The 24,572-nt window shown below is 37.8% G+C and overlaps 1 protein-coding gene across 1 annotated transcript; it reads right to left on the bottom strand.

Moving 5' to 3' along the window:
• Positions 1-1,020, bottom strand: LOC123317821. The gene has a single exon (XM_044904431.1). The coding sequence runs from the start codon at positions 1,018-1,020 to the stop codon at positions 1-3; it is 1,020 nt and encodes a 339-aa protein (XP_044760366.1).
• Positions 1,021-24,572: the final 23,552 nt, after the last annotated feature.

The following is a 24,572-nucleotide window of genomic DNA, read 5'->3' as shown; positions in this document are numbered from 1 at the left end:
TCAAGTTCTTCTCTTCTTTTTGGTGTTGTCAATGATTGTCGAGTATATGGAACTCAGGTTTCTTATGTCCGTTCTGTCATTGATGGAATTGACATCTTGTTTAATATGAATCATTTCGAGGAATTCCCTTGGTTTTCGATTCTTTTCTTTGTCCAATATTTCTGTTTTCCCGAAGTCAAAAGAATGCTGGTTTTCGATGGTATGTTTGTATAGGGCTGTCGGCGCCTTTGAGTACTTATGTCCCTTCAGTCTGTCCTTTAACTTCTGTTGTGTTTGTCCCACATAAACGCCTGCACAGTCATTACATGGTATCCTATATACAACGTGTGAACATTCCTCCTTGGGGGTTGGTGCTTTTAGTCTAGAATATTCCTGTTTTATTTGTAAGTGTGGTCTATGTGCTATTTTGATGCTACTGTACGGTCGAAGTATATTTTCGATTTTTTCGGATAATTGTGGAATATATGGTATTGGTATGTATGTTGTCGGTTCCTTCTTTGTTGTCGCATCAAGTGTGTTGTATAATTTATGTGTTCGCTGTTTCAATATCCTTTTGATCTTATTTATCGGGTAATTGTTTTTCGTTAGGAGTGTGATTGTTTCCTCTAGAATTGTTGGTCTATATGTTGGTGATGTTAGCTTTATTGCTCTGTCTATGTAGTTCGTTATAATTGCCCTTTTTTGCCTCTCACTGTGTGCTGAGTTGTAATCCAATATCCTGTCTGTGTTCGTTGGTTTCCTGTATAATTTGGTTTCCAATTTATTGTTATTCCTGATAATGGTGATATCGAGTAAATTGATTGAATTGTTTTTCTCCTTTTCTATGGTGAATTGTATTTTATTGTGAAATCCAATAAGGTGTGCTAAGATTTCTTGGTCTTGTTGTTCAGATGTTATTATTAGGCAGTCATCGACGTATCTTTTAAAGATTGTAATGTCGTAGTTTGAATGGGCTAATAGTTCTTCCTCGAGGTATTCGAGTACTAGTTGTGCAATTGTGCTTGCTATTGGGCTACCCATCGCTACTCCATATATTTGTAGATAGAAAACGTTTTTGTATTGGAAGTAACAAGTTTCTAACGTAAGTTTAACTGCCTTAATGAATTCGTCTTTTGGTATGCATGTATGTGGTTCTATTAAGGGCCATGTTTTCTCTATTATTATTGGAACCAGTTCTGTGGGTATGTTGGTGTACAGTGAAACAATGTCCAGGGAAAACAATCTATGATGTGTTGGTATGTGTAGCCCGTCTAATGATGCTTTGAGATCAAAGGAGTTCTTTGTGTGGTAAGCATTTTTGTTTACCACGTTGGATAATACCAAGGAAAGATGTTTTGACAGTTTGTATAATGGTGACTGGGTATGAGAAATTAATGGCCTTAATGGTATGTTTGTCTTGTGGATTTTTGGGAGACCATATATTTTGGGAGGTATGCTGTTGTGTACCTATAAGTAGGGACTTCGCTGTCTGAGGTGATATGAATCCTCTTTTTTCCCAATCCTTGATTAATGCATTGTTCCGTGCAGTTAGTGTGTTCGTGATGTCCTTCTTTATTGATTTATATGTTGTGGCGTCGCTCAGTAATTCTTCCATCTTGGATGTGTAGGAGGACTCATTCATTACAACTGTTGAGTTACCCTTATCTGGTTTTGTAATTATAGTCTGTGGGTTGTCATTTATGAACTTTTTGGTTCTTTTGAAATCGTTCAGCATTTTTTGTTGCGTAGGATTGGGTCTAGAGTTCTTGACCTTGTTGTAGTGGGATTGTAATGTGTTCGCCATTTTCAACCTGATCTCATTTTGGTTTTCACTTGATAGTTTGGTCAAGAACTCTAGACCCGATCGTACGCAACAAAAAATGCTGAACGATTTCAAAAGAACCAAAAAGTTCGTAAATGACAACCCACGGATTATAATTACAAAACCAGACAAGGGTAACTCAACGGTTGTAATGAATGAGTCCTCCTACACATCCAAGATGGAAGAATTACTGAGCGACGCCACAACATATAAATCAATAAAGAAGAACATCACGAACACACTAACTGCACGGAACAATGCATTAATCAAGGATTGGAAAAAAAGAGGATTCATATCACCCCAGACAGCGAAGTCCCTACTTATAGGTACACAACAGCATACCTCCCCAAATATATGGTCTCCCAAAAATCCACAAGACAAACAAACCATTAAGGCCATTAATTTCTCATACCCAGTCACCATTATACAAACTGTCAAAACATCTTTCCTTGGTATTATCCAACGTGGTAAACAAAAATGCTTACCACACAAAGAACTCCTTTGATCTCAAAGCATCATTAGACGGGCTACACATACCAACACATCATAGATTGTTTTCCCTGGACATTGTTTCACTGTACACCAACATACCCACAGAACTGGTTCCAATAATAATAGAGAAAAAATGGCCCTTAATAGAACCACATACATGCATACCAAAAGACGAATTCATTAAGGCAGTTAAACTTGCGTTAGAAACTTGTTACTTCCAATACAAAAACGTTTTCTATCTACAAATATATGGAGTAGCGATGGGTAGCCCAATAGCAAGCACAATTGCACAACTAGTACTCGAATACCTCGAGGAAGAAATATTAGCCAATTCAAACTACGACATTACAATCTTTAAAAGATAAGTCGATGACTGCCTAATAATAACATCTGAACAACAAGTCCAAGAAATCCTAGCACACCTTGATGGATTTCACAATGAAATACAATTCACCATAGAAAAGGAGAAAAACAATTCAATCAATTTACTCGATATCACCATTATCAGGAATAACAATAAATTGGAAACCAAATTATACAGGAAACCAACGAACACAGACAGGATATTGGATTACAACTCAGCACACAGTGAGAGGCAAAAAAGGGCAATTATAACGAACTACAAAGAAAGAGCAATAAAGCTAACATCACCAACATATAGACCAACAATTCTAGAGTAAACAATCACACTCCTAGCGAAAAACAATTACCCGATAAATAAGATCAAAAGGATATTGAAACAGCGAACACATAAATTATACAACACACTTGATGCGACAACAAAGAAGGAACCGACAACATACATACCAATACCATATATTCCACAATTATCCGAAAAAATCGAAAATATACTTCGACCGTACAGTAGCATCAAAATAGCACATAGACCACACTTACAAATAAAACAGGTATATTCTAGACTAAAAGCACCAACCCCCAAGGAGGAATGTTCACACGTTGTATATAGGATACCATGTAATGACTGTGCAGGCGTTTATGTGGGACAAACACAACAGAAGTTAAAGGACAGACTGAAGGGACATAAGTACTCAAAGGCGCCGACAGCCCTATACAAACATACCATCGAAAACCAGCATTCTTTTGACTTCGGGAAAACAGAAATATTGGACAAAGAAAAGAATCGAAAACCAAGGGAATTCCTCGAAATGATTCATATTAAACAAGATGTCAATTCCATCAATGACAGAACGGACATAAGAAACCTGAGTTCCATATACTCGACAATCATTGACAACACCAAAAAGAAGAGAAGAACTTGAGTCCAACATAAGGAGAAGAAAAGATTGAAACATAACCTCAGCTACTTGTTCCAATGAATCATAAATCTATTATTTGTTTTTGTTTTTGTCATGTAATTTTATAAATTCAAAAAGGGCACAGCCCGAAACGTTATATATGTGAACGATTTGATTGTTCTTTGTAAACCCTTCAAAATCAAATAAAAGTATACAAAGTTACTTATATTGTCATCACATGGATTCATCTTTTGCATGAGATATTGCATGGTCATTTAAATTCAAAAATTCCATCGAGGAAAAGAAATCAAACCTGCCTCCCGAATGCATTTGCCAAATTCACCAACTGTCGTGTTGTTCTGGACTGCACGGAAATGGCAATGACAGTTCCAAGATCATCCATGGCTACCCAAAAAAAACGTACAGCAGGTACAAGCATAAAAAAACGTGGAAAGCACTAGATGGAGTTGCACCAAATGGTGTTATAACATATATGAGTTCACTGTATCCAGGTGCAATATCAGACAAAAAAATTGGACAACAGTGCGGCATATTTGAGCAGTTGGAGGTAGGTGATTTAATATTGGCAAGGGTTCCTAATTAGAGATTTGCTACCCAATGGAGTGAGCCTAAATATCCCGCCCTTCCTCAAAACTGCTCAATTTACCGCCTCAAAGATTAAACAAACTGAGACCATCCCAAGAGCTCGAATTCATGTGGTGAGAGCAATAGAGAGAATGAAAAGGTATAAGATCCTAAGCTTCATCCCACGCTCTCTATTTGAGCAAGCCGACTAGATATTCCAGGTTATAGGCGCACTTACTATTCTCCAAGACCCTTTAATTGATGAGGTGAAAAATTTGTACCCATCACCTGATAGCGAATAAATTTTTTATGACCAAAGGATAATTAAATAAATTAGCAGAAATTAAGTTGTTTTACTTATTATCATCAAGATGTATTTTTGACATGTAAAGTCTGACACATTCAAATACTTGATATTTTATATAATTTTGGCTCAGTCAACGAAATATGGAAATTTTATAAAGTTTAAGTTTTTACACCTATAATCTTAAAATGACCATTAACAAACGGTATAAACTTATATTATTAAACAAAAACGAGAAGTAGTCAAAGTTTTAATTCACAATTCTAAACATGGGGAATATATCTGAATCAATCTATCGTTCCGATCTGGCTTATTGATTTTTTATTCTCATATTCCTCATATCAAGAATTGTCAGTTAAAATTTGACTATTTCCCGTTTTTGTTTGATTATAAGTTCAAAGCGTTTGTATATTTCTGTTGATAATCATTTCAAGGGGTTTGTAATTTTTGTATTAATTCTAGCTTCTCTCTCTGAAGATATAATCACAGTTGATCACGAAACTGCAGTAACATAATAAATAAAGGAGTATTAAATAAAAAAGAGTTGTGTGGTAAAAATAAGACTTCTCTCATACTTTCCTATTGATTTATTTGTTCGCAATTTTTTGTTATAACTCAAATAAAAGATTTATAGCAAACAATCACTGATGAATAAAGTGAGAGAAATATGATATACATTCATTAAAAAATTCAATAATACATACTATGTACATAAATAGGATGAGTAGGTATTAATAAAAAACTCCTTCAAGAACCCCATATTTTCTGCCCATTCATCGCATTTTTCAACAACAATTACTTCAACTTCCGAAGGTGTCCATACAACCAAGTAGCACAAGTTTCTTCTTGTGATATGAAGTTGCCCTTGTATTTGATGCCAGTAAGGATGATCTTGGTTTACTGTTGTATCTCCACTCTCGTTGATATGATATAAGTACTACAACCTACAGTATTAAATTCAGCCGGGATGAAATTCCTTGAAAAAAAAGCCCCTGCCTCCCGGACTAATATAAGTTCTGTTCGTAAAACTCCTGACAAACTTGTAGCTCTATATTTATAGGAGCATTTTATTTCCAATATGGAATCATCACCTATAAGGCCATCAGGACTTGCCCCGAAAAATCCACATTCATCCAGCCATAAACCAGTTGGCAAGACATCCATTTTGAGTCCATTACAAAAACAATTGAATGCTTCAGCCTCATTATCCCGTCCCAACTGAACCACTTTCACGCCGTCTAAGTTATACCCTCCTAATAAAGATTTAAATAATGAAGGTGGAAACTTGTTCCTCTTACATGCTTCATTTACTTGGCTAAAATAACTACGTCATCACTAATACGACGTATTGATGCTTGGTACCTACTGCTGCAAGAGACACAAATGAACCTCCATTATCATCCTCAAAATAATCCAAAATAATTCAATAACGAAGCTTTAATAAATTTGAAGCCAGAACCCAAGTTTATTGAGTTAACCTGACTTTTTGACCAAAACAAAACTATTGAAATAAATCACTGGTGCACCGGCAACGCAGCGCAGTTTTGCCAACTGAAACTCTGTAAAATTCTCTCCTTTTGTGCGGATTCCAAGGTGGTTACTGTTGGCATGGCTGATCCGCCGTTGATAACTATAATAGAATTTCTGTATTCAACGGATCGAATAACTAAAAACAGATTACTGTGTAATCAGAAAAAATCGTTCAATTTTCAATTCCGATTTATTATTTTAATTAAAATTTTTGTTGGATAACAAATAGCTGTCGATATTCAACATCCGATTGATATAATTTACCGGTATCTAGATATTTGATATAAAAAAAAAATTATATCGCATTGATATTGGGGATCGATATCCATGTGATAACAGAATCTGTATAACACTGTGGCCCCAACAGTGTATAACAAAGTGATATCCAGCTACCACATCATCAAGTATCACATGGATGGATAGATAGATAGATAGATAGTGTTTATTGATCCATTTAGACACAATACAATGTATAGGACTTGTCATAGCATTACATCTACAATGAGAATAGGAAAAATAAAAAATCATTGAATACAACTGTCATTGAGATATCCATTAACACTATAATAACATTTACTCAACAGTAGAGATTTTATTTTCTTGCCGAAACCTGACAAATTAAGTGACTTAATTGAAGTAGATAGATGATTGTACAAAGCAATGCTTATATATCTGGCTGATGTTTCAAATTCAGTTGTTCTATGTTTAGGTACAGAAAAAATTCTAGAATTCCTTGTACTATAATTATGATAGCTGGAAAGTGTAGGTGTATGACCTTCATTTTTCTTAATGAACAATAGACATTTATACAAATATATACAAGGAGCAGTTAGTATATTATGTTTTATAAAATATGGTCTGCAGTATGTTCGTGGACTCAGACCAAATATCATTCGAAAGATTCCTTTTTGAGCTATAAAAACTCTCATGAAATCAACAGAGCGACCCCAGATCAAAATATTATATGCTAGGTGACTATACACCAAGCTATAATAAACATTCGATACAGAAGTGAGTGGAAGGCAATCCTTTAATCGACGAATGGCATAAAAGGAAGAACTGAGCTTCCTGCTGACATATGATACATGCTCAGACCATCTCAAACACTCATCAATATAAATACCAAGAAACTTAGTAGACTCTTCGGAAATTAGGCTATAATGGCCAAATTTCAGGACTATAGAATTTCCTTTCTTCAATCCGAATTTGATGACTTTTTATCCAGATTCAGAACAAGTTCATTCATCCTACACCATTCGGCAAAAGCTTTCAATAATGATTGGCATAACTTCATGAGTTCCTTCAGATTCTCAGCTGTTACAAGAAACGATGTATCGTCTACAAATATAATAAGTTTTATTCTTATATATAATAGTATGGAAGATCATTTATGAAGAGTAAAAAGAGAAGAGGTCCTAAGACTGACCCCTGTGGTACACCGAGATCAATCTCATATTCGTCAGAAAAAACATTCTCACATGCGATTTTCTGTATGATACATAGTATCTAATCCAATCTAGGAAAACACCACGAAATCCAAGGTTGAACAGCTTCCCCATCAGAAACCCAGGTGAAATTGTATCAAAAGCACGGGAGAGATCAAAGAACATGCCCGCAACAACCAATCCCTTATTCAACGAAAATTGAATCGAATGAAGAAAATCCAGAACAGCAGACTCAGTTGTCCGTTCAGTTCTAAAACCGTGTTGGCTATCTGTGATTATGTTGAATTTGTCTAAAAATTTCACCATTTGATCCAAAACTATTCTCTCAAAGATCTTAGAGAATACACTCAACAACGAAATAGGCCGATAGTTGGAAATATCGAGTGGATCATTTTTCTTGTGGACAGGTAAAACAGTGGCATTTTTTAGTACGTTTGGAAAGGTACCAGAACAGACTGAATCATTTATAAGATGGGCAAAAGGATCCACTATATGTTCAGAGATTAATTTCAATATTCTGACCGAGACAAAATCAACACCAGTACTTTTCTTGTTTTTCAGGGCATCAATTGTATTTTTAACCACATAACCATCTACAGGGTGAAAGTAAAATGTTTCATAACGCATAGGGGACGCCGTGTACCAACTAACTCTTGCACCTCCATATGCTTGGTCAAGAGTTCGCCTAGCCACAGTTGAAAAATACTGAGCAAATGCATTTGCCACTTCAGTTGGATCAGAAAAATTGATCCCTTCTATGTTCAAAGCAATTTTTCTGTTTTATTCGACATTCTACCAGTTTCCCAGTTTACAATTGTCCAAACTGTTTTACATTTATTGTCCATATAGATCAAAGATTATAGAGTTAGAAAGATGGAAAACGAAGCGACTACACTTACGTGAGCGTCACCTGGTGGTTCAGTTGTGTATTAAAATACTAAGACTGGTTAAAATATTTATTCGAGGGCCATTTGCCATTTCAAGTTATTTGTGTATTTTATTTAGTGAAATCTTCACCATCAAAGACTTTGCTCAAAATGTAATACAGAAAATATTGTATGGTGAAGAACTGTGGAAACTGCTGTTAGGGATTCTCCGAATATAAGTTTTCTAAATTAACCAAAGAAAATGGAAACGTACGTATTGAAACTCTCATCATGTGACTTGGATGTTGATTGATTTTTATTTTCAGTGCTCTGAAGTGGATATAAATAAAATAATAAATATAAATAAATAAACTTTTATTGATCCCGTTAGACAATACAGTATAGGACAAGTCAATTTCAACAATGAGAAAAAAAAGTATGTTGAATTCACAATAAACATCAATAATCAAAAACAAAGAATAGTGGTCCCATGTTCAAGAAACCAATAAACAATCACCCAAATATTCAGATACAGAATAATAACTTTTGCTCGACAGAATCGTTTTAATCATCGTCTTGATTTGAATAATTTTCAAATTTTTTATACTTGTTGGCAAGTGATTGTATATACGTATACTTTGGTATAGAGGCGAGTGTTCAAACTTAGATGTTCTACGTCTGGGCACAAGCAGAATATCTCCGTTGCTTGTTGACTATTGATGACAACTTGATAGCTTCAAGAAATAATTTTCTGGGCGTCAAGACATTGACTTGAGTAAAAGCTACACCATGTGCAGTGAACATTTTACTTCAAGTCAATTTGAAGCTTTTCATCCGCTTAAGTTGCTGTATACAGAAAGCATCCCATGCATTAAAGAGCCACCAAAGGAACCACATGCAATGGAAGGCGAGCAGTTTGAAACTGATACATCGAATACTGATGGTAAGTCTTCTTAGATATCTGCAATGCATTACTGAATGCATTTCAATGCATTACTCATTAATCATATATTGAATGCATATCTTTTTCGTATGCAGGAAGTATTACTTTCATGGAGGGGCTACATGAGATGGAAAGCGAGCAGATTGAAAGTGTTAATAAATATATATAATAATAATTGAATAAATTACTAATTTATTCAATATATAAGATAATTTATTCATTATATTGAATTAATTGTTTTGTTATGAAATTAGAATACAAATACTTCCCCTCTTTCAGATATACTTTCGACTGTACATGAAAGAAATTCTCACACTCTGCAGAGTACTTCCAAGTATTTCTCCAGAAGTGATAGGAAGATCCGAAAACTGAAAACAACAATCAACTCCTTGCGATGCAAAATATATGGTATATCGAATATTTGTTCATATAGATTTCTGATGAAAATTCTATTGATTCAAAAAAATTCATTGCATGGAAATAACAACTTTGATATATAATATTTCAATATGTACTTTTGTATCCTTCATTCAAAGCTGTATTATACAGGTAAACAGGTGTTTTCAAAGGTGAGAATTTCGACAAAATTATTCTCACCAGTTGTACCTGTCAAAAAAACCTCACCTTTAAATATACCCTGTAAAATCTTCAATTCTGTCAAATTTTTTATAAATTTCGAATTAAAACATAGCCTAGCCAATCTAACAAAGTATTTCATTAATATTAATCGATTCGAAACAATATTCACATGAAAAAAATATCCTGATGTAATAACGCACCCCGTATCTTGATCAGTGGAAGAGCGGCTTTCCACTGGTCCTGGGGTGATTATTTTTTAGATGTTAAATACACAAAAATTGAAAGCCCTCGAAAGGGGAAAAATAATGAGGATCCGGCCCGTCGCACGAAGGACAGGTCTTGAAGTTGATTTTTTTTTCCGGGGAGAAGTTTAAATGAAACTCATGAAAAACTTTAACAATTAAATCTATTGGAAAATAAAATTAGAGCTTCTCTACAAATACGTACTCGGTCCAAGAGGACCAACAAAAATCTTCAATTTCTTAAACACATGCAAATAAGCGCAAAACAATAAAACATACTTTCATAACCAAAATCTTGGGTTGAAATTCAACTTCCCACTTAACGCGCAATATTAATCAATACGTAATCAATGAATTATAGAGGAGCTTACAGGACTCTGGACAAATAAAAAAAAAATTGGAACTTTCTACCTTTTCTGCGACTGCTATTGGTAGGACGCTGCCGATGAAGAACTTTTCGACACCAGACTTTACCCGCACAAATCGGCGAATTCTTTACACTCAACCGAACTTCCCGCACTTTTCCGTCGCAAACGTTCTTCGCTTTAAGATTCCCTATCCAAAAATTTCAACACAAGTTTATATCTGGTCTTACTACGAATCAAAAAAATAAACGATCACTCCTTGAATGCTACTTTACTGATTCCGGATAAACTGACTTTAACTCCAAATTATTTCCGTTCTCTTTAACTACCTATTTCCCGATATTCCGTTTCTACTTGAACAAAACCAACAAAACAAAGGACTGGACTTTTCTTTATACTGTACTTTTCCAAATATTTATGAGCCGACCGAGTCTCCGATTCTATTCCGTGATCTACCTATACTTATCTCTTACTTCGTGAAAACCTATTCATTCTAAGTCCCTTTTCTCTTTCTTTAATGGCTGACTCTACAAAGACTTATAATTTCTCTACTTATCCGTACCGGCTCGAAGGGGTATATTTTCGATATTTTTCAGATCACGTCCCCGGACCGACTTAAAGGGTTATTCTTTTTGATCACTTTCCTCGGACCGACTGACTGACTTTTTCCGAGGTACTTTTTCCCCGGTCTTTCTCTCCCACGCTATGGGTGGTACCAAAACGTCCCAAAATCGAAATCATTGGACGATCATTCTTGCTGAGTTGAAAAATCAGCGTTCCCAAGCTCGGCGGTTACAAGAAAATTTCGGCTACTTCGAATTCTGAGAACTGTTTTCCTCTCAGGGTCTCCAGACTAATAAATCTTTCTTAATCTACATTGCTGACCATTTTCGCTTGTTCCGAAGTCCCTATCACCGGATATTGAAATCAATTACAGATCTCCTTACTGAGTGTCATGAAAAACATTTTCAACTCTTATCGGTCAGGTTATTATTTAAATTCCCGCTACTTAATACCGTCTGATCTCAAGCGCCTCAAAGTATCATATTTCCGCATAATAAATGCCTCTGGAGCACGGCTGCAACAATGTATGAAGGTTCCAGCGATACCTCGTTTCAATTATCCCAAATTAATTCGAATTTCTTATTCCGATTTATTACAATACTCCCCCCTTTTAAAAAGTTTTGGCATTGGATGCCACAACTTTTCCTAATTATCATATATCCGTCCAAAGTCCATCATCTTACTCTTTCCTAAAACTAACCATCACAAACTTAAGTTTCATAAACAAATTTATCTCAGGATTCATAGTTCCTTCCTTTTCACTTAACCTGCAAATGCTATAACAACTCTACTTATGTAGTAGTCCTTTAAATCACACATCATCTTTAAGCTCTATAAACATAAAATAACAAGAAAAAAAAAACATGAACAAACTAAACCTAAATAGTACATTCTCCGGACAACGGTCATCAAAGCAGTTTTTACCCACATCTTTTCATCAATCACTTCACTATCTCCAACATGGAGTTCTTTAGGTTCAATTTTCGGAATTCTATCGCGAACATTCTCACACAACCATATATATCCTCGGAATCGTATGGAATAACTCTTCAGGTGAAAAACTAAAAGTTACCTCAGGTGGAAAAGTTTCTTTACACGGAACGCCACTGTTCAACCCGTGCTAATGTCCATATCGTATGATCATCTGGGTTACGAAAACACAAACTCAGTTCGACCTTGTTGACGCGGCACATTATTCGGCGCATCGTTTACCGGCTATGTCTCCAGTCCAGTGTGGTATCACTATTGGTAAAATTGGGTGTAACCCTGGATATTGCTCGATTTGTTTTTGGTAGCGTACTTTCGACGTCGGATTTTGCTCGAACTTCCTCGCCGTTATTCGTCTCCCTTAAGTTGAAAACATTCTTTACTGAGTGATGCATTTGATTAATCGCAGTTTGGTGAGCTTATTCCATACCTTCTCGATTGTCGAAGTATGTAGTGGACCGTCTATGTCCCGTCGTCTCTAATAATAATAATAATAATAATACCCCCGCACGGGGGTACTACTAAGTAGTATACGGGTGTGACAATCCCGCGGACCCCGGTCACTCTCAGCCGATGTCGGAAAGAAATCAGCTAAGCCTCGGAAAACAGTCGCTGTCTGGGGATCGTCAGGGCACGTCTGGAGTTGGTGCTGGACGTGACAGCATGCGGGACACCAACGGCAGAACGCTGAGAATGCGGGCGCCTGCCACACAAGAAGCTACGCCTCTAGACGAGGAGGACATCGACGAGGAGAGAGTTCAGGTTGTCGGTCGCATAGGGATTCAAAGCTCGCAAGAGCACCCCGTAGTCGGAACCGGCAGCCGAAACAGGACATCACAAAGGGGACGCCACAAGTGGACGCCCGAGCAGCATAGCCTACTGTCTGCGCTATACAGAAGATCAGGACCCGACAGAAGGGGACACATGAATAGGCTGCATGGTCTGTGGTGCGAAAATTGTCCAGACCTCAACTACATGACGCAGCAAAACCTGAGAGATCAGATCAGTCATCTCAAAAGAAGAGGAATCTTGCAGCGGTCTCGAGAGCAAGGAAGGTTGGAACAACAAGCTGAGGAGCAGGTGACAGATGCTTTGAGCCAACATCAGCAATTGACGGTTGACATAACTCAAGAACAAGCTGCAGCCCTTTTGAGTGATATCGCGGGCCGAACCAGGACTTGTACACGCTCCAACAGGCCAATAACGGAACATGTGAGAGATGTTCCAGATATAGAACGCGCTGAAGAGCAGGTGACCGATGCTCCAGACCAACAACACCAAGCGATGACTCACAGAAGTGAAGCTGTAGCCCTAGAAGCAAGGCCAAGAACGGAACAAGTGAGAGAAGTTCCAGAGATAGAACTAGCTGAAGAGCAGGTGACAGATGCTCCAGACCGACAGCAACAAAGGCCAAGGACAGTGAGAGATTCATCAGAGTTAATCGAAAATACAAAAGAGGCATTTGAAGCTGCCGTTGGAGACCCACTGATCAAACCCACCCGGATAAAATCAAGACACAAGGCTGAAGATCTAGCCGTTTTGAATAGCATCATTCAAGATCATCTTAACGAGACCTGTTCACTGGAAGAGGTGGAGGCTGCAGTAAGAGCAGCCGCTTATCTACTATGTCCACCGAAAAGTACAGCTGCGAATAATAATAATAAGCATAGGAAAAGGCTAAATCGACTTGACATCAAAATAAAATCAATGAGGCAGCAGGCATCTTGGTACCAATGTGTCATAGATGTTCTGAAAGGAAAAACTAAACCGAGCAAGAGAATGAGGGAGATGATTGGGGAGCTTCGTGCTACACATGGTACCGTTAACTTGTCCACAGTCCATCTACTGCAGCAGAAAGCTGTAGATAAAATAAGATCACTTGCAGCAGCACGAAAGAAATTGATAAGGAGAAAAAGATGGATCGAAGATAACAACACCTTCACCGCGGAACCATCGAAATTATTTCAACCTCAACAGCAAGAGGTGCAAAACCCACCATCACCTCAGGACGTCGAAGAGTTTTGGAAAAGCCTGTACGAACAACCAGCAAAAACCAGGGATACTCCAGCACTTCCCAGATTCCAGCAGATGTGTGATCAAACCCTACAGCAGAACGACGAACTTTCTGAAATATCAGCCGAAAATATTAGACAAGCCCCTAAGAACAAGAATGATTTCACAGCACCCGGACCAGACGGTATTCAGAACTACTGGTGGAAGAGCTTTCCGGCTACACATAAACACCTGGCAAGATTATTCAGCGGAATGCTGATTCGCCGTGAGCCCATTCCTTCATGGTTGGTGGAGGGTAGGACAGTGCCGATACCAAAATCAGGGGACTTAGGGCAACCCAAGAACTATCGCCCAATCACTTGCCTCGAAACACTGTACAAGATACTCACAAGTGTTATTCAAGATCGAATTCTGAGGGTTATTGGACCAGTGTGGGACAGTATCTACGAACAGAGGGGAGCAAAGAAAGGAGTGCAAGGATGCAAGGACAACTTGCTGATCGACAAGAGCGTATGCCTAGACGCCAAACATTACAAGCGCGACGTACATACATCATGGTTAGACTACGCGAAAGCATTTGACACCTCGGCGCACGACCTGATCATACGACTATTGAATATGCTGAAAGTCCACCCTAACATCATCCATGCGATAGAAAGCATCATTGCGTTGTGGAAAACGAAGTTTGCCATCCGAGCAGAGGGACGAACCGTTTATACGGGATGGGTGAGGTACAGAAGAGGAGTGTTCCAGGGAGATTCGCTAAGCCTGTTATTATTCTGCATAACACTCATGCCACTATCAATTGAGCTGAGGGCAAGCAAAATAGGATACAAGGCCGGTCCACCAGGCAGAAGGAACCACCTGATCTCCCACCTTATGTACGTGGACGACTTGAAACTCTACGCTCCCTCCAGGACCGCACTACAGCAACTATTGAATATCGTTTCCGACTACACCTCTGCAATGGGAATGTCATTTGGTTTGGACAAGTGTGCTGTTTTTCATCTCCGCAGGGGAAGGGTTGATGATCCAGGAGAAGATATCCAACTGGAAGATGGAATGACTTTTCGACGTCTGGAAGAGGGAGAAACTTACAAGTTTCTCGGGATGAAACAGAGGGGAGTTCTGGAGACAACCCAGATAAAGGACGCCTTATCAGCCAGCTACAAGAAGAAGCTGAGAGACATCTGGAAATCACAGCTGTCAGGAAAGAACAAAGTATCAGCTACAAATATGCTAGCCATCCCGATACTTACCTACTCTTTCGGGGTGGTAAACTGGACGGTGAACGAACTCCTCGATCTTGATAGGTCAACAAGAAAAACGATGAACATGAATCGTAGCCTTCACCCAAATAGCTCGATTCAGAGGATATACCTTCCCCGAAGCCAGGGGGGTAGAGGATTGCAATGTTTGGAATATCAACACTATCAACAAACATTGGAAACAGCAGTAAGGGTCCTAAGAAGTGAAGATCCGCTTCTGAAGTTTGTAGCTCAGCATGAACTCGCGAACCACGGAGCCTTCCTATTCCGAGCTGGACAGAGAGCCTTGGAGAAGCTCGGTATAACCGGCGTGTCGATAGATCCTGAGCGTGCTGGAGCACCGATCACTCAAGCGGACCAAAGAAGGCTAGCAAGACTGATCCGGAAGTCTCAGTCGAATACATTACTCGAACATCATATGAGTAAGAGCCTGCACTCCATATTTTTCAGGAGTTTAAAAGACCAAGATCTGTCGGAAGAATTGTCTTTCGTCTTTCTAAAGTCGGCTAGCCTTAAGTCAGAGACGGAGGGATTTGTGATGGCGTGTCAGGATGGAGTAATAAATACCAGATGGTATAAAAAGAACATCATGAAAATGGACAACCCAACAACGTGCAGAGCGTGCCATAGTCAACAAGAAACGATTATGCACATTCTTTCCGCCTGCAGAGTCCATGCTCCATCGGGGTATATAGAGAGACACAACGCGGCACTCCGAGTTCTCTACTTCCATCTGAGGGCGGCATATGAGATAGACAAAGAACCGGTGCTACCATATGTGCCTCTGGAGATTGAAGCGGTGGTCCAGAACGAGAAAGCTCGAATATACTGGAACTATCCTGTCTCAACAACACGGCAGATCAATGCAATAAAGCCAGACATACTTCTTTTGGACAAAGAGCTGAAGGAATTGTTCGTCGTGGAATTCTCATCCCCTGCAGAAAACAACATGGTGATGAAGGAAGAGCAGAAAAGGCAAAAATACAAAGATCTTGTTTTCGAGCTTGGAACTATGTACCCGGGTCATAAAGTCAAGATGGTTGTACTGATCATAGGATGTCTCGGAGGAATGAGAGCCAACTACGTGGAAGAGTTGAAGATTATTCCGGCCTGCAGATCTTGGGCCGAGATACTAGCGCACAGAATGCAGAAGGCGGTGTTGCTTGGGTCACTGCATATCATCAGATCCCATGAACTCTAGATGCCACTTGGAGCTCATCTCTTTTGTTAAGGGACGCTGCAAGGGCTGGACGAAAAACTTCTCCGTGGAATGTGTGAGGGGTTTTTAGTGAGTAGCCAAACAAGATCTCGGAGTCTCACACTACCTAGAGTGCGGACCCTCTGGGCGCCCATAAAGGGTTTTCCCCTCACACGAAGGAAAAAAAAATCTTTATATCCTATCATCTTCACAAAACTAATCTATGAAAATGAAAAGAATAGTGTCAAAACAAAAAGAATTGTTTCTCCTAAAGATTAGGAATATATTCTTCTGAAGAGTATGGCTCCAAGTCAAGGAGATATTTAAATAATTCCTTTTTGAAACCAGTTATATTTGCAACTGATTTGATATCATTTGGCAGCGAATTATACAATTTCAAACATCTGTATTCTGTTTGCTTCTGAGTTGTAGTTAGGTTGTGCTTCGGATAGATAAAATTATCATTTCTTGTGTGGTAGACATATTTTTTGTTTTCATGCTTCTCGAATAGAGATTTGTTGTTCTTGATGAAAAGTACACATTCTTGTATATGGAGTGCATTTATTGTCAATATTCCAGATTTCTTGAAATAACCTCTGCAAGATTCATTATACTTGATGTTATTGAGTATTCTTATTGCTTTTATTCTGTAGAACAAAGAGTTGTTTTATATTTCCCGATCCATCAAATACAATGCCAAACCTTAGTCTTGCTTCTATCATTGCATGGTAGACTGTCTTCAGGTAATTACTGCAGATATATCTGGCCATTACTCTGAAACCATAAATTGCTGTAGATGTTTTTTCATAAAAATAATTTATGTGTTCCTTCCAGATGAGATTCTTATCAATGTAAATTCCTAAAAATTTGGTTGATTCAACGATGTCGTATTTTACTTGGCTCAGTGTTATCGTGTTATTTTCTTCAATTCCTGAATTGGTAGGTGAAAAAAGTATGCATTTAGTTTTTTCTTCATTAAGGAGTAGATTGTTGTTCTCGAACCATTCTTTCGTCTTCTCTAATGTAAGTTCACAAAAACTATTCAGAAGCGTGTACAGTTTTTCAATCACAAGTAAGTTCGTATCATCTGCATAATTAACTACAGTCACTGTATGTTCCTTAATATCTGCATCTAGTTTGAAATCATTAAGATATAATATAAATAGTAATGGTCCTGCAATGCTTCCTTGTGGTATTCCTAGGATTAGTTCTTCTAGCTTTGATCTTATGATTTCTCCATTCATTTCCATTTCTACCATTTGTTGCCTGAACGATAAATATGACTTGACCCAATCCAGTGCTGGTCCTCGAATTCCATAACTCTCCAGCTTTCTAAGGAGTATTTCACTATCCAAACAATCATATGCCTTTGTAAGGTCCAGAATAGTATAGTATAGTGAGAAGGGGTTACAGTTCACTGCGACCTTAAGGTCTATTGTGCCTCTAACAGACCCATAGCTAACTCTTTGTTTTCAAAAGCCTCCACTACTTTGTTGATAAATTGGTAGATTGCTGTTTTTATAGATTTTCCTTTTACATAGCCATGCTGATTTTCTCTGAGAATATTATTTTCTATGAAATATTCCATTAATTGTTGACAGTAAACCATTTCCATGATCTTCGAAAAACTGGGTAAGATGCTAATCGGTCTGTAGTTGTTAAAATCATTTATATCACCTTTCTTATGAATTGGTTTCACTATTGCTATTTTCAGTTTATCAGGAAAAGTGCCATGTCTCAGAGAGTTGTTAATGATGTGAGTTATGTGTCCTGTTATTTCTTCAGCTGTTTGCTTGATAATGTGGTTGGATATTTCATCATATCCACTTGAATGTTTGTTCTTCAAAGCTTTTATGATGTTTTTTGTTTCCAGTTCAGTAATTTTTGTCAGCCGAAAAGATCTATTCAATTCTTGGAAATTCTCAAAGGTTTTTTTACCTTGAATGTTTTTTGTCAATGTTGTTCCTGCTCTTATGAAAAAATTGTTCATTTTATTTGCTGTTTGTGGAGGATCTCCAGTCAATTCAGTTTTCTTTTTATTTGTATTCTTCAATGAGTTCATTACTACCCATACCGTTTTACTCTTATTATCAGAACTTTCAACCAAGGTCTCATATTTCTTCTTTTTCTGGTTCATCAATAATTGGTCATATTTAATTTTTGTCTCACGATATTTTATTTTGAATCTCTCCTCATAAGTACTACATACTAGTAATATATCAAGTTCATTTTTGATTTCTTTGATTAGGGGATCATCGTTGACTATTTTCCTTTTTTTATTTTTTGCTATCTTTCGCAATGGAAATGCTCTTTTGAAAAGTTGCATATATATACTATGGAAGATATTAAATTGGCCATTTACATCGTTGTCCGGTATTTCATAGAGAACTGTCCAATTTTGCTCTCGTAAAAACTGTTTGAAGAGTTGAATATTTTTCTGTGAGTATATTCGTTTATAAGCCTTTATTTTATCTTCATATCCTATTTCGAAACTCATTTTTTGTGTCGTATGGTCAGAAATATGTGTTGTCAGAAATATGTGTTTGCAGAATTTTTGTCTCATAAGATTCTTCAATATTTGTGAATATGTTGTGGTTGTTATTCTCGTGGGTTGATATATTGTTTGCTGTATGTTATATGTTTTCAACATCCCCAACAATTCCCCTTTTTTTTGAGTCTTCCATAAAATTGATATTAAAGTCTCCAATTAACGTAATTATGACATTTTCATTGAATAATTTCTGCAATGTTGGTTCTAAGGCTTCAGTCATTATGTCTATATTTCCATCATTATATACCGCAATACAGACATGTTTGATTCCATTCATGTTGTACTCTATCCCTACACATTCAAATATGCCTCCTCTTGATATCTTCTTTATGTCTTTCCTTTCCTTGACTTGTATTCCATTTTTTGCAAATATTGCAACTCCTCCATGTTTCTTCTCTTCTCTACAAAAAAAGGTTATTAATGAAAAATCTTTCATTGTATAGAATTTTAGTTGGTCCTCTGTTTTCCAGTGTTCTGTTACACACAGAATTTTAACATCTACATTTTCATTCAGTGTTTCCTCTAGGCGATCTTTGGCATTTCCCAAAGAGCAAACGTTTTGATGTAGTATACTGAATTGTTGTTTAGTGTATTTTTTTATTTCTCCTTCTTCATGTATATGCCCTCAACCGATTGTGTGTTTAAGCTTGGTTTTTCTCTAAAAAATGTTGTCCTCTTCGGAAATCAAATCTTGCATACTTGATTCCTTTTGGCCAAAATTCGTTTTTGTATATATCGTCCTTCATGTTAGGTGGAACTCCGACAAGTAGACATTTATAGTTTAAATTTTCTTGGTTTCTTGTGTTTATTTTTGTTACAGATACTTCATTCTCTTCTAATATCCCTTTCTTGAGGGGTTGAAGGAAAATAGGGAGGAATTGGTAGGGTAAGGGGTGTTTGCTATGAGGATCTATATTGTGAAACCTCGTTTTGGTAATGTTTTTTGTGAGATCGTTCGCGCGATACTGGTGTTCGAAGAAGTTGCTCGAAACACTGTCTATGTATTCGCGAATGGTTGGGATTTCGCTTATTTCATGCAATTCTGATACTCGGGTATATCTGTTTCTATTCGTTATGAGTCGGAGGCAATTGTTTTGGAAGGTTTGCAGCTTGCGAAGGGGCCAGGGACGGAGGTGACAAAAAACTGGGGCTGCATATGTTATAAGGGGTCTAATGATTGTTTTGTATAAAAGGGTTTTGTTTTTTAGATTTAGTTTGCTTTTTCTAGATATTAGGGGATGTAAGGTTCTTTTAACTGCATAACCCCGGGCTAGGGCATTATTTATGTGGGTGTGAAAATTCAGCCTTTGGTCGAGTTCGACACCAAGGTATTTCACCGATTTTTTTGGTACTATTTGATGGCCGTTGATTTTTAATTTATTTAGTATTCTTGTATCGTTGTACCTTCTACTGAAAACTACCTGTTCTGTTTTCGTTTCGTTTATTGAAATTTTCCACTTCTTGTAATATTCTAACAGGAGGTTAGTGTGATATTGTATTTTACAGTTTGCCGCGGTTGCCCAACCTGAGTGTGCGTATATTGCGGTGTCATCTGCGAATAGTGCACGGTTCGTACCTGGAAAGGTAGGGAGGTCGTGTATATACACATTGAAAAGTTTTGGCCCTAGTACGGAGCCTTGGACTACACCGGCTTCTATATCAATAGGGTCTGATAGTGTGTTACCGACTTTAACTCTAATTTTGCGGCCTGTTAGATATGAGTGTATGGTTTTAATGATGAAGATGGGGAAGTTGCTTTGGATCATTTTGTAAATTAGACCATCAATCCATATTTTATCAAACGCTTTCTCAAGATCTAGGAATATCATAACGGTGTGATTCTGTTTGTTGAAATTTTTAAGGATATCCGTGACAATTCGACATATTTGCTGAACGGCACTGTGCTTTTCCTTGAATCCAAACTGGTCGCTGTCTTGCAAACCTACTTTTCTGATTGCTTTTTTAATTCTGTTGATCAGGACTTTTTCAGCTAGTTTACTGATGGTTGATAACAGACTGATCGGTCTATAACTATTTGGGTCGGTTTTCTTTTTACCTGGTTTGGGAATTGGGATGACAATAGCTGTTTTCCAGGAGTCTGGCCAGTGTTGAAGGATAAAGATACTATTAATTATGTATGTTAGTTGTACTATCGCTTTCTGAGAGAGGTTTTTGATTAGTCTGTTATCAATTTCATCGACTCCAGGGGCTTTATTATTTGGCAGGGTTTTTATTATTGTTTTGAGTTCGGTTGGGTAAGTGAGGAATTTACTAACTGGAATATTTTCCTTTTCATTTTTTAGAAAATTTCTAACGGTATTTTCAACTGTCTTTTGATGGACACTATCGGTTTGGGGTAGTGAATGGTTATTTTCGAAGACTTGTGTGAATTTGTTGGATTTTTCCTCGTTTGTTGTATAAAAGGTGTTGTTTTCGCTAAGAGTTGGGATGGCGTTGGATTTCTTTCTGAGCATACGTGCGGTTTTCCAAAGGGAATTATCCTTGGGGTTTAGCTTGCGTAATTTTTCACTCCATTTTTCATTTCTGAATGAATTAATGTGTTGGTTGATGTCTCTCGTTACGTAGTTCATCAAGTCTCTATTTGTGTTAATTCTATGTGTTTGCCAACGTTTTCTTATTTTATTTCTATAGCGAATTAGCTGGATAATGTGCTCCGGGAGTTTGTCTTCAAAAGGTTTTTTTATTATTTGCGGTACTACTTCAAGTTTGGTGGTTTTAACCGCTTCGGTGAATTTTTCGACCTCCGATTCAATGATAGCAGCGCTAGTTATTTTGTTGTTTATTTTGATTTTTGTGTCTAATATTTGTCGGAAAGTATTCCAGTCAGTGTTAGTATAATCAAATGTAAATTGTTGGGGGTTGCGTTCAATATTATTCAAGTGTACTTTGAAAATAACGGGATTGTGATCTGAGGGTAGTGCGGGAATGGATTCGGGTTCGGATATATTGTTAAAATTCTTAGATATTATGAGGTCGATTGTTGAAGGAGTGGTGTTGTTAGAGGGATAATGTGTGGGTTCTTCTGTGGAGTGTAAGTTACAATAGTGGTTAGATTCAAGGAATCGCAATAGTGTATTTCCATTTGTGTTTCGCTCGCGACATTTCCAACTTTCGTGTCGGGCGTTGAAATCGCCTACAAGGAGGGTTTTATTTCTCCTGAGAAGCCGACAAAGGCAAGATTCTCTGAAGTTATTGTCTGGATTGTTATAGACGCCAATAATAGAAAGTTGGTTATTTATGTCGGCACCGATATTTTCTAAAGAACAGGTAGTTTCCGATAGGGGTACAAAGGGTATACCGTTTTTAATCAGCATTGCTACACCCCCGTATCCAGTGTCGCCCGGACGATCTCTTCTCAGTACCTGGAATCCATTCAAGTAAAGGGATTGTGACGATTTTATCCGCAATTCATTAAGGATCACTATGTCTATTTGGTGGGTTTTAACGAAGTGGGATAGTTCCGAGTGTTTCCGAGAAACACCGTTGGCGTTCCAGGTACAGATTTTGATCTTAGAATCCATTACGTTCCAAGTTGAACAAAAATTCAAGAAGAATTTGGGATTTAGTGGCACTATTTGTTGCTTTTACTAGAAGGCTATTAAGTTCCTTCATTGTTTCAATAAACTTTTTAATATCAATGTGCTCGTTGAGTATCCTAAATTCTTTTTGCATTTCTGCGAATAGATTTACAGGGGAATCATTGTTGGTCTCACGATAGGCGGCGTGGTTCGTCGTTGGGGTGTTCACATTCGCGGTATTACTGCTCTTATTCGCACTTTCACTCGCTACACTCATACGGTTAACACTCTCGGCGCTTTTCTTCCTCAACTCCCAAATGTTTGTTTTTGGTGCAGGTGCTTCTTGGTATCTCCTTTGGGGTAACGGTTGCGTATTTGCTGTTCTCCTTTCTATTATTTTAATGTACGTGTCACATTGTGCACTGTTAGCTGGATGATCCCCTTTGCAATTGGCACATTTTGCAGGAGATGTTGTAGGTTTGGGGCAGTCTTTAGTAAGGTGCCCTTCAGCGCATGTGAGGCACACTATGGATCTGTGACAATCAGAGGTAGCGTGTCCCCACAGTTGGCATCGATGGCATTGAATAACTTGTTTGTTTACCTAACGACTGTATGGTCTATTACCCTAACTTTCTCGATGGTTTTCATCGTTATGGTGGAGTCTGTAATCACGAGGAATGTTGGGGATCTGGTTCCTTTCATCTTATATACCGTCCGCACTGGTATTTTGTTTGTGTTTTTCAATTCGGATATTATTTCTTCCGGTTCCGGATTGTTTTCGAGTCCAACCAGGACGAATGCGTGGGTCTTCTCTTCTTTTGATGTGTATGTGTGGAACTCTTGTCCTTGGTCTGCGAAGTATTTGACTAGCTTTTTGTGGTCCTCTAGTCGTTCGCATTGTAGGTTTGTTGAATATCTCCTGTATTTAATTTCGAAATTTCTGGTCACATGATTATTTATTTGTTCAATTAGCTCCTTTTGTTTCGTAAAATGGCCTCTCACAACAATCGGAGGTGGCCTTTTTGGTTTTCTGAAAGTTGTTCTTTGCTCATTGTCTTGCTCCTCGTCGGTTTCTTCATTGTTAAGCGTTGCAAAGTCGTTTTTGATTCGTACTTCGTGTGGTTAGAGTTGTTTTTGTTTTTTATTCGTGATAGGGTTATAGAAACTTGGGTTTTCACTGTCGCGTACGCGGGTACGTTTAACACTTCGTGGCGTTACTTCGGCGGTTTCGCTATTTGGTTCTTCCGTGGCACTGTTTATTGGTCTTTTATTCACTTTCTGTTGCGTGTTGTCGTGCATTTCTTCGTTTATAACGTTCATAATTATTTTCGCTTTCGCGTTCACGGTTTTTATGAATTCCTCCTCTGAGGAATTCATTTTGTTTAGTTCGTTCACTACTAGGTTCACTTTTAGGTCCACTATGTTTCGCTTGTTCTGTCTTTCGGCGAAGTTCCGGAAACACTTCACTCTTAGTCACTTCTGCACTCACAGGTACCTGACTCAGGTCGGACGAGTCCACCCGGTTTACCAACTCGGCCACTTCGACCTCTTTACAGTAGTACGTGTCATCCGTAGTCACAGACGATGATTTATTATTGACATTAACGCAGGTTTCTGCTTTCTGTGTTGGAGTTTTAATTTGAACTGCCATCTGTTGCCTGTTAGCTGATCTTGTTATTTTACTGCGATCGTAGGATTCTACGTTCTGGCTCCTGGTGGTCCTCTTCTCACTTACGTCACCCGCATGATGTATTAAGTTTTCTTTATTGTTTACCTTCGTTTCAAGGTTATCATTTTTTCCATTTTTTGTATCTTCTCCAATAAGAGGTTATTATTTAGTTCAAGAATCTGATTTTTATCTCTCGCTTCCGCAAGTAATTCTTGTAGATATCGAATTTCCATCCTTAAGCTATCCATTTTGAAATCCTCACCCTGTTTCAAGTCTCTTTTTTGGTTCGTTTCTGTGCAACAAACAACCTTATTTCCATCCATGATCTTTAGCTGTGGCATCTTTTTGGCACAGGCTTGGTGGAAAACTGAGAAG

Source organism: Coccinella septempunctata, chromosome 7 (genome assembly GCF_907165205.1).
Source record: "Coccinella septempunctata chromosome 7, icCocSept1.1, whole genome shotgun sequence".
NCBI lineage: Eukaryota > Metazoa > Arthropoda > Insecta > Coleoptera > Coccinellidae > Coccinella > Coccinella septempunctata.
This window is presented reverse-complemented; position numbering and strand designations above follow the sequence as displayed.

What these genes read in the sequence shown, in the direction of transcription:
- LOC123317821 (XM_044904431.1), bottom strand. Translation starts at nt 1,020, where the DNA reads ATGGGTAGCCCAATAGCAAGCACAATTGCACAACTAGTACTCGAATAC.